General features: G+C 35.1%; 1 protein-coding gene across 5 annotated transcripts in view; it reads left to right on the top strand.

The window, feature by feature from the left end:
* The window catches only part of LOC148948433 (uncharacterized), a 52907-nt gene that overhangs the window by 23002 nt on the left and 16004 nt on the right, over positions 1-13901 (top strand). For all 5 annotated transcript variants that reach the window (XM_089094355.1, XM_089094357.1, XM_089094356.1 and 2 more), the window contains exons 7-9: positions 1207-1448; positions 2308-2451; positions 3788-3891. In XM_089094355.1, the coding sequence (XP_088950481.1) occupies positions 1207-1448; positions 2308-2451; positions 3788-3891 (490 nt within the window). The remainder of the gene's footprint in view (positions 1-1206; positions 1449-2307; positions 2452-3787; positions 3892-13901) is intronic.

Genomic DNA, 13901 nt, shown 5'->3' with positions numbered 1-13901 from the left:
TTTGATTTTCCCTTGATCGAACTAAAATTTGCATGAGATGTGCATGGACCCCGTGTTTGAGGTGGTCGCCTTCAGTATGGTATTTATTTAGAAGATACACGAATTTTTGGTTTTGTTGGCCAATTGGGTATTAAATAAAATAAGTAAGGTAAAGGTTTCGGTTCTAGACTTTGTAATTCAAACCGGCAATTCTGCACTCCATTTCATGACCTTTCATCCAGGAAGTGCAATTGGGATTGGGGTCCAGCCATCCTATGCTTTCGTAGACCTTTCCTGTTTGTATTTTTAAAGCTGGGTTTTACCATTGACTCTGGCTGAGCTTACAGAGTCACGATACTGACCCGTGTCCGAAACCAAATAACCAGCAATACTAGGACTCGAACCACAGTCCTGAAAGATATAGAATTGGATGTTCAGCACGCTTACCACTCGAATAAGACAGCGCTTTTGCTTGGTTCTTGCCAATTCCAACGAAAATTCACCTACAACTGCGATGAATTGCAGCGAATAGGCTGTCTGCGATAAATTAGAAAAAGAAAACTAATTTGGATCCTGACCGAAATTGCAAGAAGACGACCGCGATAGAAGTTGAAAAAATGCAAGTTTAGTTGCAAGTGGAAATTTGTGATACGAGTAAAATTGCGCACAATCGTTTGATTGCTGGCTGATTGGAACTGAGTACAAACGATTGAAGCCATTAACGATGGCAGCATTTTCTTTAAACCGAGTGCAAAATCACATCTGTGACTGAAATATCAGACTAAGTGAGACCAAAATATAAATAATAATAATAAAAAAAGTAATAAAGTTTATTTTGAGATTCTGCTTCTTTAAGAATAGAAATCTATTTGTTTAATAATCTTTAAGAATAAAAAACAAAGATAACTTTTTTCATTGATTGTGAACATGATGATAATAAAGTTCAAAAACGCTTTAGAAAAAGTGCAAGTCGCACAGTTAATCGTGAAGCAAGGTGCTACGTAACATATGTATTGATTATTACATAATGATAATTTTTTATTGTAAGCCTTCCTTTTTTTTCAATTGTTTGCCTAAAATATGTCCACCTGCAGTTTCAAAAAGAAGGATAAATTGTATTTTAAACGGTAAGGTCTTCATAATCCTAAAAATAACTTTAGCTTTGAAAATCTCTCTTATAGACACTGCTTTTGTATATACTATCCATAATTGAAGTTTTCTCTTTAGTTCGTCCAATTCCTCCACCAATGAGAGTTCCTAGTCCCATTAAAGAGCGCACTCCGACCCCTACATTGAAGTCCCTTACACCGTCTCCTGTGGCCGAAAGTTTAATGACCTCACCTATATCAGACACGTACCTTAGCGATGCTCTAAGTCCGAGTGGGCGAGAAACTCCAAAGAAGAGTAAAAAGGAAAAGAAGAAAAAAGAGAAGAAGTTCAAGTCCAAAGACAAAGAGGAGCGAATGAAGGTAAGAGAGTCTCTTTCTCTCCCTTTTCTATCTCCCTTCCTCCAAACTTAATTGATTGTCAAACTTAATTGTTTTGCTTATTTGTTTTCACTGTTCAACGTGGCAACACTGACGAAAGTTTGGTACTGCCTTAAAAAAGTAGAATTTTGAAATAACCAAAAGAAAAACTATGTTTATCAAGCATAAATAGACCTAAGATAGGTCTAGGGGGCGAGAAATGTTTTATCCTAGAAACCAAGTATGTCACTTACGACTGCCCTTACAGCTCAACGAATCCCTACCCCTAAAGAAGGCAGGTAATATCTGATGCGTAATTTTGGACATAGCGTGATTTTGGGTGTTAAACACTGCTCCCTACTACGCCCTGCCGCTGTAGTCAACAGTAACGTGCCACAAGAACAAGTTTAAACCAGTGCACTGTAGGACAAGTCGTTTCTTTTTCTCATTTACTAGTGTGATAAATCGTACTTAGGGTTTATTAGGTTGTAAAGGCCGTAAGCTGTGAGGCCGTAATCTTTTTTATTTCGAAGTCCTTGGTACTTGAACTGTATGAAGTCGCACTTATTTCTTGTTCCTTGCTGTTTTATCGACTCATTCTGCGGGGGAGCGTAATTTTTTTTTTTTTTAATTTTTCTAAATTAAATAAATTGAATAACAAATACCATTTACAATTCAAATAGTCTACAATACTGGTAGAACCTAAATGTTATGACCTTTTTGGTCTTTTTATAGCCTTTCTATTGCCTTTTTGTCAAGGCCGTTTCCATGACCTTCTTGATAGGCTGTCTGACTATTCCGCCAGCATAATTGAACTTACCATAATGGATTATTTGGTTTAATATATGTCGTTTCAATTTAGGAAAAAGAGGAAAGGATGCGTTTAAAAGAAGAGAAGAAACTGAAAAAAGAAGAAAAAAGAGCGTTGAAAAGGCTTCGTGATGAACAAGAAGCAGAAGCAGTTTTGGTTGAAGAGAAACCAGAGAAACTAAAAGAAGTGGATAAGGTATTTTTTCCATCTCTTTTCCATTTAGTTGTAGTCTTTATAAGGGAATTTTCTGGTATGCTGACAATATAAATTATTTCAAAATAAAATTTTTAGTCAATAATATGACCCAATTTCGTGTGGGGGGGGTCCTCAAAATCTGCAGTGGTGGGTAATTTTTCTGCATGACGCTCTTAGCGCCGTGTATAGGCACGAACAATTTTTCCGTAGGTGTATTGAATTTGATATCTATCTACCGACAAGCCTCCCTGTTTATATCCTCCCAAAAAGTTCCCATTTCCCTTAAATCTTATCTTCCGACATCCTCCCATCTCCTTTGGGGGTGACCTGCTTTTTGTTCAGGCCTAGATGGTTGCCTGACAAGGATGATCTTGGGCAATCTATCATCCACAGGACGTGTCCTAACTATCTCAACATGTCTCTCATTATAGCTCTAGAAAGCGGGATTGACTGACATTTTTCGTACAGTTCGTATAATTGGTAAGCCTCTGTAATATCAAGCCAATCACTAATCTGAAAGCAGTCACGCGTTGAGGGATAGTTTTATAATTAGTCAGTTCTTTTTCACGGGCTTATTAGAGAGTATGCGTTTTTTTATGGCTGAAGCCTAAAGACAAGCGACTGTTTCTCATTATAGAGGTTGCATACAGTCAATAGGTTTCTTCAAGAGGCGAAAAATTTTATGCGTAGATTGGTAAGTATACCCTGTTTTGTCTAACGGGGGAGGGAGCTTGAGTAAAGACTTTCAGGATTCTTTTCGCTTGGATACGAGGGGGTAAGGGAACTTATATTTCCGTGTTTGGTTGGAGGAGGCAAAATGTTCTTTCTCCGATCCTCACAAAAGTGTACAAGTTACTGTTTTCACGTCTATCATCCAACATGTGTAGAAAAAGCTAACAGGCTAGTTATGACTATAAAGTTGGCGTAAAGCTAATAGGCTAGCTATCGTTATAAAATACAAAAAGGTTTGATTAAGGTACCAAATTTATGCTTAAATTCTCACTCAATTTTGTTTACCTTCATCTGAATTTCAGGGTCGCTAAAGTACGCAAGGTACTTTAGAATAAGCAAAGTATAGATTTTATGGTAAAACTTGATGTTGAATTCGCATTCGACTTTGATTCAACCTTGATGTGTGTGTATTTGGTCTCTTTTATAGCTAATTTATAGCTACCACCTCTAATTTTTATTTTCTAAATACGATTAGTACTCCTGTTTCTCTGTGTAAATAAATATTATAGTAAATATAATGTATTAAACTTGAAGTAAATATTCGAATTCATTCCTCTTTTGTTTACTTCTTCAGCAATATGTCTTTGTATGTCTGTATTTTTAGGTAATGGATGAAGACGCACTCCCAAAAATAACTTTCAAGCTAAAGTCGCCATCTACCTGTGATGCGGAATCACCAGCACCAGAGCTACCTGCTTCATTGAACATGTGAGTATCCTATTAAGTTATCTAAAGTGGTAACGGTGGCTTTTGTTGAATGGTGTTTGTGTTCCATTTGTTCTAACGATAAGAAAAATAAAGTCATGAAAAATGTAGCTTATATTCTGAATCTTAATTAATATTGCTATCCTAATAATAATATTTATTTTTTCCGTCTGTGCATACAAGACAAGAAAATACACACTGAAGTAGTACATTAGAGAAAAACACACTCTTCACAAGGAAAAAATATAACATATACTGTCATCGAAAACAATAAGAATATTCAGTCGGCGAGCATAACTGATTGCCAAAGATTGTCCTTTTCGGCCAACCGTCTAGGGCTAAACGGAAAGCAGGTCGTCCGCGGTTGGGGTGGGAGGATGTCGTAAAGACAGATTTGAGGGAAATGGGAACTTCCTGAGAGGGTGCAAAGAGGGAGTCTTTAAATAGATTAGGATGGAGAAGCGTGCGAAGCTCTGTTGGCCTCAGGCGTTTTGGTGATGCAGTGAGTTGTTAGTAGTAGTAGTAGTACTCGGTGACGATGGCCTTAAATAAAACTGTAAAATCATCTTCTAACATACACAAATTTCTTTAACTTGATTTTTTTCTTCTCAAATGGAAATAAACAATTTTATCAGATTGGTTAAAAAATTGCATCACATCAATTTTTTCGCAAATTTCAAAAACAGCATACCACCAAGGAGCGTAAGTTTTTCTAGTCCATATTGAAATTTGGAGGAAATTTTTGATAAATCTTAGAAGACAGAAAGGATATGTATAGAAAAATTGCAAAATTGTAGTTAGGAAAAACCCATGGTGTACAAAATATTTTAAGGTCAACCAAAGTTCTTTTTCAAACTGACCCTTGACCTTAGTAAGTAATCCATAATTTTATCTCAATGCTACATCAGAGCACTAAAATGAGTGTTCTTGTAGATTTAGTAGATATACCAAACGGGAGACAAAATATCTCAGCGGTTTGACATCAGGTATTACTGTGGTATCGACCTGAATAGTGACATTAGCAGATTGCTAGGGCCGAAAAACAAGCAATCATGTTTTCCAAGGGGTCACAAAGAGCCCAATTTCCTTTAACCAAGTGTAAATAATATCCACAGCAAGTTGTAATGCCTGAAGGTCATCTAACGTTGAGATTGTCATTGGCGCAAAAAAGGTAAATTTTTGTCCATGGCAGATTCTAATGGTGTACGTTATCTTTTATCACTACCTGTGGTTACTTTTATTAGAATATAAATGGAGATGGTTTCCTACTAGCCTGTTTTTTTTTAAAGCGTGTTTTTTAATTTTGGTTACTACGTGCTTTGGTTTGTTCTTTACTTATATTGCTATATTGTTTTTTACTTCATTTTTTTGTGAGAGGGCGAGGGTTCGAATCCTAGTGTATCCAATTATTTGGTTGGGACGGGGGTCACTGGTGTGACTCTGTAAGCTCAGCCAGAGTCGACCCAGCTCTAAATGGGTACATAGAGAAATCTTGGGAAGGTAAACAGGAAGGGTGTGCGAAAGCACAGGGTGGTTGGCCTCCTGCCCCTCATTGCACTTCCTGGCGGAAGGGCCAAGAAACGGACATAAGCACCGTCGGTAGGGACTGTAAAGTCCAATACTATATTCTTTACCTTTTACCATTTTTTAGGGGGTGTCAGACTATTTTTGAAATTACCTTAAATTTATTTTCAAAATAATATTTTGCAATTAAGATTAATTGAGATAATAGTTATCATTCCTGAATTTCAGAAATAGCAATTTTTTATAACCAATCCTTTTTTTTAAGTGTGTTTTTTAATTTTTTGTTACTATGGGCCGTGGTTTGTCCTTTACTAGGCTATAGCTGCCGCTTCAACCATGAAACTTGGAATGTGACCCATGACGATTTGAATGGCGTTATTAAAAATGGCAGGACTCAAAACCGTGCCCTGTTTTTCGCCACGGCGAACAGGAATAGGGCTACTGATTTGACTTCCGGACCTTACGCGGTTAGATGCACCTGTGTGCCAATTCCATAAACCCGTACAAATCATAGGGTTCACTCCGATATTGAAAAGGGATAAAATGGTCCGAGAATTTAGAACTGAGTCAAAAACCTTAGTATTGTCAGTAGCGCAAATGATTAGGTTTTTCTTTGATTGTTGGTGGCGATCAAGAATAGCTAAAAAAGTTGCGGATATAGTCTGAACATATGTACACACATAAATGCTCATAGAACTAATTATTTGCTGTATAAACAAACTTACTTGCTTGCTGCCTCCTCCACACTATTCCATTTCATAATTCCACTATTTCACTATTCCATACCACTATAACTATTCCACTATTCTGTATTCTTCTTGAAAGCCACCATCGCTTAGAATGCAAGTAAACCTTTTGAGTTATTTAAAGTGGAGACAGTGGCTTTTGTTCTAATGGTGTGTGCAAAGAAAATAGGTAATTTGTAAGAGTGGAAACTGAGGCTGGTGCTGAAAAAAATTACCAACGCGATCTAAAGTTTGGTGATTTTTTTTTACATTTTTTCAACCTTCTTAATATTTTGTCAGAAACTGAGATCAGACACTTATTACTACATTACTTTTGCCAATTAAACTAATTCTTACAACGATAAATTCAGAGAAACGCCAAACGGTAGATAGTGTTGGTGATTTTTTTTTTGTCGATATCAGTGTTAGTTTCCACTCATATAAGTTATCAGTACTCTTTGGGTATTTGTTCAATTTGTTCTAATGGTTAAAAAAGTAATTATGATGGTGAGGTGAATCGCGACCAATAGTTACTAGATATATAATTTACTCAAAATACGGAATTATACATCGTCCAAACTGAGAGATTAGCTTTTGGTGGTGGAAAGGGTAACTGACAGGGGAAGTTCGAACTCTGGGAAGGAGGGTAATTTCATTGTTTTTTTCTTTGATAAAAATGCCAAAAGAAAACTACTTGGAGGCAATTGCCACACTGACACTTCCCCCCCCCCCTAACCCCTATTGGCACCCCTAATAATGAAAAGTTATTAGCAATGTTCCTGTTTAATCGTAGTGCTGACCCAAAGACAAAAGACTGCATTCTCCATGGTTAAAACTCGTCATTAGAAGGAAAAATGAGGAAACAAACAAATTATTGATAGTAAGAGTGCTGCTTTTTGGAAATTTTCCAAAAATCTTGGGGTTTCAGTCTTCAATTCTAGATCTTAGAAAAATGTGTATATTAAATTGTACTAAATTATACTAAATTATAATATTATTATTTACTATCTTGATCTGTTTTTTTTTTCAATATAATCTTGAGATATTGTTAAGTTTTATATGGCAGCCATAAGCTAGGGAATGTTTGAGGTAATTTGGGCAGCAAATATTAAACTGTTTGCTGGAGAAATTTTTGCGGTCATTTTGTACTATTTGTAATAGTTTCTGCAAAGTACTTTGTTAGAAAGTGTTTCTGCACAGTCATGTAAGTGTGTTTCTGCACACTTATACAAGTGTGTTTCTGCACACTCGTATAAGTGTGTTTCTGCACACTCGTATAAGTGTAAGTGTGTTTCTGTACACTCGTATAAGTGTGTTTTTGCGCACTCCAATAAGTGTGTTTCTGCACATTCGTGTACGTGTGTTTCTGCACGTGTATTTTTTCTGCACTATCGTTCCTGACATGTATGCAGGAATTCACTCCGTGGAATTGAATCTCAAAATTGAGGAGGGGGCACTGGCACGAAGATCTTCTGCTGTGTACATGTCTGAGATACTCTGATTGGGAAAAAAAACTATATGATTAATTGTAATTAGGTAAATAGAAAGATTTTTATAACACAACGATGAAAAACGACAAGAGACAAATAAATAACTACACTAGTGTGTCAAACACTCAAATTTAAATATTTATCGTCAAGGCTCGTTTTAGATTGTAGTTTTAAGTCCCCAAAATATTATTAATAATACTATTTGATTAACAGGGTAATTGTTATGATATTTGACAAATAATATTAGGATATACGATTATTATGATTTTAGTCATAAATCGATAAGCTTTTTAACAGAAACGTACAACAGAATTATATTATACCCGTTTTCTCTTTATTTTCATTTTTTAAATTCTGTAAACGGAAAGGAAGTATGGTCTAAGAAATTATTAATTTTTTCTGGTGTGGTGACCCAAGGCTAGTAAACTTTTAGCTTTAGAATCTCAATGAAATTCAATACCGAATGCTTAACTTAAGTTTCACCATTTATAATTAAAATCCTAATAATTGTATATCCTAATATTATTTGTCAAATATCGTAACAATTACCCTGTTAATCAAATATTATTATTTATACTATTTTCAGGACTTAAAACTACCATCTAGAATTATATTGTATTAAGTCCTTTGTTTCTTTTTTAAGTCGGCTTATTTGTAGCTTGTGATACTAATAGTCCAATAAGCCTCAGCTTCTCAAGTGAAAATCCGAGTATTCGTAATATTTTTTTCTTCTCTAAACTTAACTGGTCTGTAAGTTTTAATCTTTTTTCCTTTTTTTGTGGTAAAGTTGCGAGTTATTAGTGAATTACGAGAAATTATAAAAAACTTACAAAGTAAACTAAGATAAGCAGAAATACCCCCCCCCCTTATACACACATGCCTGATTCAGTAATGGACAATTGGGGAAATGCTTATTTAAAGAAACTTCGGATTTCCAGGACCCTTTTTGGGTAAGGAAAGAAACATTATCCCGATTATTGCTGTTTTCTCCCATTATATGTTATTAAGTTTTATTCATTTTTCCCTTCTCTTATTTCTTTTTCCTATTCCTTATTCTTTCTTTACTGAACTTCACTGTTCTGTAAGTCTTATTTCTTTTGGTGAGGTTATGACAGTTCTTGGTAACCTGTGACAAAATATAGAATTGTAATAATTTACCAAAAATTTTACTAAGATAAGCAGAAATAGAAAATACCTACATGTCTGATTTAGCCATAGAAAATTGGGGGAATGTTTATTCAGAGAACATTGGGATTTTCAGGACCCCTTTTGGGTAAGGAAAGACACATCACCCCGGCTATTCACTAAGTAGGGTCAAATTAATAAATAAATAAGATAATGACATAAGTCGTCCAAAACGTATTGAGAAATCTATAATGTTTAACTTCCAGCCGCAAACTTTGGTTACAATGGGCTTTGGTTCACTCTTTACTAGGTTGCATCTACTGCTGCAACCATTATACACACAGATCGTTGCAAACCTCCAAGTGCGTTTCTCTTTTCGTCTCCATCTAATCTATGAATTTTTTAGATTGAAATAACACCTAAAAGACAAGCATTAATTACTATGTTTTTTTCATGATACGATGATTTTTAACATATAACAATTAGAGAAATATATCCATGTAAATATTACACGTGGTGGAATATTGCGCGTGTGACTTCTATAGCATAAAAAAAAATCAACTGAACGTAATACTTAAAAACGAACAGAAATTATCTCGTATATAAAAAGAGTTACCCACTCCTTATCACCTCGCTCTTTACGCTAAAGTTTTTTGGTACTTTTAAAAAAGCTTATTATTGTTCTTATTAAACGACCCTTGTGTTTCATAATGCCGCATTTTCCGATAAAAATCTACGATATATTCGCAATCAACCGGGAGTAAAAAAAAAGGATGGTTTGTGGTCAAAAGCCTGTTGGCAAAGGATTACACAAGACAAAACACAGCCTTTAAACATCTACTTTTCAACATTATGACTAATAGCGGATAGAAAACGCAGCACGGGTAATTTGGGATTGACTTAAAGATTCTAAATTCCAAATAAATTCTTATTTACAATATCCAGATTTATTTAAATCAGTTAAAAAGGTTCGAGAAACCCTAGAACCTTCGAACCCCTTGAATCAACGCTTAGTCCAAATGCTATATTCTTAGGCCTTTGTTAACTTAAGTTATGTCTGTATTTATATTGAAATTTTTACCATCACAAGTGTCTGCTAACTGCAAATATGTTTCTTCGAGGGACGGGAGGTTAAGGGTTAATTGAAATTTAAAAATAAACGAGCCTGTACATGCATTTTTGAGCCTTCAGGCACCTCTGCCTCTCCACAGAAAACGAATGAATGAATTCTTTTACTTTTACCTTCAAAATGCATATGTAATAAGAGAGAAGCTATCCCCCTCTCAAACTCTATTCTCCATTTTATTGGGTTGTATAATATTTCACCTGTTTTGAACGGCTCAGTGGTTAGTTTTTCCAGGCAATGACATCAACAGTGGGTTGAAGCCTTTTGATTTAGAGCCCAATTACCTTTGTGTTTGAAATATTTTAAAACCGATAAGGAAAATCTTGGGATGGTTGCTCTACCAAATGAACCTGAATTATTTTTCTTTTGAGTCGAAATATTTGAAAGGGTTGACTAAACTTTTTATGTAGTAAGATAATCGTTTATAACCTTCTTATAAAGAAACCTAAGAAATAGTGCAGTACCATAAAGAAGAAGAAGAAGAAACCATAGCAGATGAACTTAAGTGTTTACAGTAAAAATACTACACACTGTGGTTTCGGTACTTATAGTGACCAGGTCATCTTTTATTGTTAGCCTTAGTGCTATGTTTATAGTCCAAGCATTTCCTTAGGCCTTTATAACTTGTGGCTGATCTAATTCTCCGGAGGCTGTGATCTCTGAATGTGAAATGTTAAGCCTGCCTAAATTGGAGTTACTTACAGTAAACGCCGAAAGCACGATGTGCTTCTAAAATAGCATTAGTCTTTTTTTTTCTCCCCTTTATCACTAAGTGCTAGATTTTTGGTTTCTGGAGTTTGATAAATTCCACGCTATCTCGCTCCCGTGAGAATTTTGCTAATTTGTCAACATTAAATGATTTGCCAGAGATGGTAAAATTTATGCTCCTCATGTCAATGATTCTGTCACCTCTAAAATTAATTGTAAATGATCCCACATAAACATGACCATCTTTCTCAATCTGTATTATATTGATTTTGATGTAAAAACGTAAGTCGTGACGTCAAGGTCCACAGGATTTGAGTCACTTAATTCTAAATAGAATTCAGTATAATAAAAATTAAATACAAATTAAGTTTTTTACTTGCTGTTAATCTTCAGAATTAGTCAATTTGTTTGTTTAAACTCATGTAAATAAAATTAAAATATAGAAATATTTAACAACGAATAAAGGTTTAATTCTGACAATCATCTAAATTGAATAAAGCCTGAATATATCTTAGTTTCACAATCTTTATGAACAGAAAAAAAAAACTAAAACGTACAAGAAAACAACATAAAAGTGCAAAAACAAAACTATGTATAAAAAAATTCCACAAAAAAAGCATATCTGAAATGCTTTGAAGTAGTTTGCCAAAACGACCCTTAACGGCTCAACCCTCTTCTCTACCATCAAATTTAGCAATCCCCATCCGTCTTAAGTAAAATTATTGGCCGTTTTACATTTCTATGTCTCCATTTTATTTAAAAATAGAAGGGCAGTGCTGCGATTTTTTTTAAAAAATTATGGTTAGTGTCGTATCTACTTTATTTTCTTCAAATGTAGGGACATGCAATCACACTCTTGGGGAGGGGAGGGGGCTCAGGATCTTATTCCCTTGATGATGCTGTATTTTGGGAACTATTTTTGGATGTTGTTTTTTCCCAGTCAGTTTTAGAGTTGATTACCTCTGTAGGTAGATATGATGTTAAAACGTCTTCTGAGAACTAAACTCTGTTTTAGAATGTTGTCAGCTATCATCGTTTCAAGGTTTTTCTTTTGATTTCTTCTTAGTTCACTCATTTTTCGGGGTTTTATAGGTTCCCGACTCTCCCCCCTCCCAAGGAGATTTATGCCGTAACTATGTGGTGAGCTACTTTATCGTTTTACTCAGTTGCGCAAGGTAGTGTTGGTTTCCGTCGTAGAGAATCAGAACCTATCCCCAACTCCCTCTCATGAGAAATTCTCCCCGACAGAGGATAATTTAATGATTTTTCTATACCTTTTCTAATGTTTGAACTAAATTTCCTGATAAAGTTAGAGCAAGTGATAGCTAAGATTCTAATAGATTTTTTTTTCTCTAGATTTAAGCCTATGCGTCGGTCTCAGAGAAATGTCAGTGTTGTCAATTATGCTCAGTTGCTGCTCTTCAGAAAGAGATCCTCGTCCATTATTTAAAGTTCCTCTCTTACTTATTTTGCACAAACATTCTCCATTTTGTCTTAGCTATTGCTTGCTTTTCTTGACGAAGTCCGTAACTGATTTATGTTTATACAAAGGCAGACATGAGTTTAAAACAGGATATTGTGATTGTTTCATGGACATGGTTCGTCTCCGTCACGTCCAAAGGTCACATGTGGCATTTTTACATTTCTGGGATAATTGCCCAGATTTATTTGCAAACCTTGCTCAGACGGAGAATGCCAAGGCAGTAGAATTTCAGCTACATTTTGATTCTCCCAATCTGTATTGCGTTTATGACCCCTCCCATTCTTCACTGAAAATAGCTTAGTTAACAGTTTTGAGCAATTACTTTACAAGTGTAAAAATGTCAGATACGACCTTTAGGGTTGACAGTGATCGACTTGGGAATAATTTATCAGAAAATATCTATCTATGTAATGACAATTGTAGTGAAGTATAATTGGGAGGTTATTTAGTTTAAGTTTTTCCCGCCGTGTCAAATATTGAAACCTCGAAAGAAGAGGTTTCTGAATTATAGAGGTTCTGAAATCAGAAGAAGTTTCTGATTTCTGAGATATTATAAAAAGATAATTTTTGTGTTTTTCTTCAGCGTAGAAAAAAAAAAAAAAATAGAAACTAAAACAAAAATATGACTAAAAGATGTATAAAATTAAAATAGACTAACATATAATATACAATTACTTGCATATACAATTGCCAGCTACCTTCATGAAACCACAAAAGTTCGGCTTTAGATCTTTTATATTATTTGACTTTAAAAGACTGGGTGATCTCATGAACAGTAGTGTTTGTTTTGCATATGCTTGAATGAACTGGTATCGACCGTGTTAGATAGGGCCTTACCGAACAATCGAAACCAACAGTGTTGCGTCTGCAAATCACATATGTCTCTGTCGATAAAGCCTGTTGTTTCATTTGCATATAGTTTCAAGAAATGCGAGTCTGAGTGAATCAAATCAACCGTCAAGAGGTTTCTCGTTTATACCTATTTAGTCTTTTAGGCCGACTGCCTCTGAAGTTTCAAACCTTAGAAGTTTGTGTAACCCTAAGAAGTTTAGAAGATTTTAAAGGGTAGTTGCAACTCAAAAATGATTAAAAATGAGTTCAATTCCGGGTTTATTAAAAATTATACCTGTTTCATTTCATTTAAGTTGCGAAATCAAAACATGCTTCTTTATAAGAGCCCAAACTGTAGAGAAAACGCAGCTTACGTGTTGTCAATGTGTTCCGTGTTGAGATGGAAAGGAGGTGGTCTGAAATCTCAATAATGGATTGACATGTCATATCTTTCGAATTTTTCAGGGGGGCGGGGTCTCTAAGCAAATCGTGTCCTTAGAGAAATCCTGGGTGTCCGTGAAAACAAAGTATAAGGATAAGTTGTGGTTCTCGAGGGTGCACTTGTGGAATAAGATAACAAAATAAAGATTAAGGGGTATTTCAACCAAAAAACAACCAAAATCATTCAGAAAATTCAATCACAAATCCCCGAAAAAGTTCCATGGCCTGTAAAGGAGACATGCAGGTATATCTTGCGAGAACTTTCCGGAGACTGGCTTTCACAATGGACTGTCGCCTTATTTGCATTGTGGCCATTGTGTGTTACCTTGTTTGTCCTCCGTATTGACATAAAATCTCTTTTGAATGAAATGCTAAAATGCACATCTTTACATGTGCATATTGCGACAATTATCGGAATGCTAGTTTTCACAATGGACTGCCACCTAATTTCTATAACGGTTATTCTGTGGTAGCTTGTTGTTCCTTCCTATCGATATAAGACCTCTTTTTGAATAAAATACTAAAATTCACATCTATACATGTATATCTTACGACAACTT

Source organism: Artemia sp. Qi Xiang Cuo, chromosome 9, assembly GCF_049724085.1.
Source record: "Artemia sp. Qi Xiang Cuo chromosome 9, ASM4972408v1, whole genome shotgun sequence".
In the NCBI taxonomy this organism is placed as follows: Eukaryota; Metazoa; Arthropoda; class Branchiopoda; order Anostraca; family Artemiidae; genus Artemia; species Artemia sp. Qi Xiang Cuo.
The sequence above is the reverse complement of the archived record's forward strand: the minus strand, read 5'-3'. Positions and strand labels throughout refer to the sequence as shown.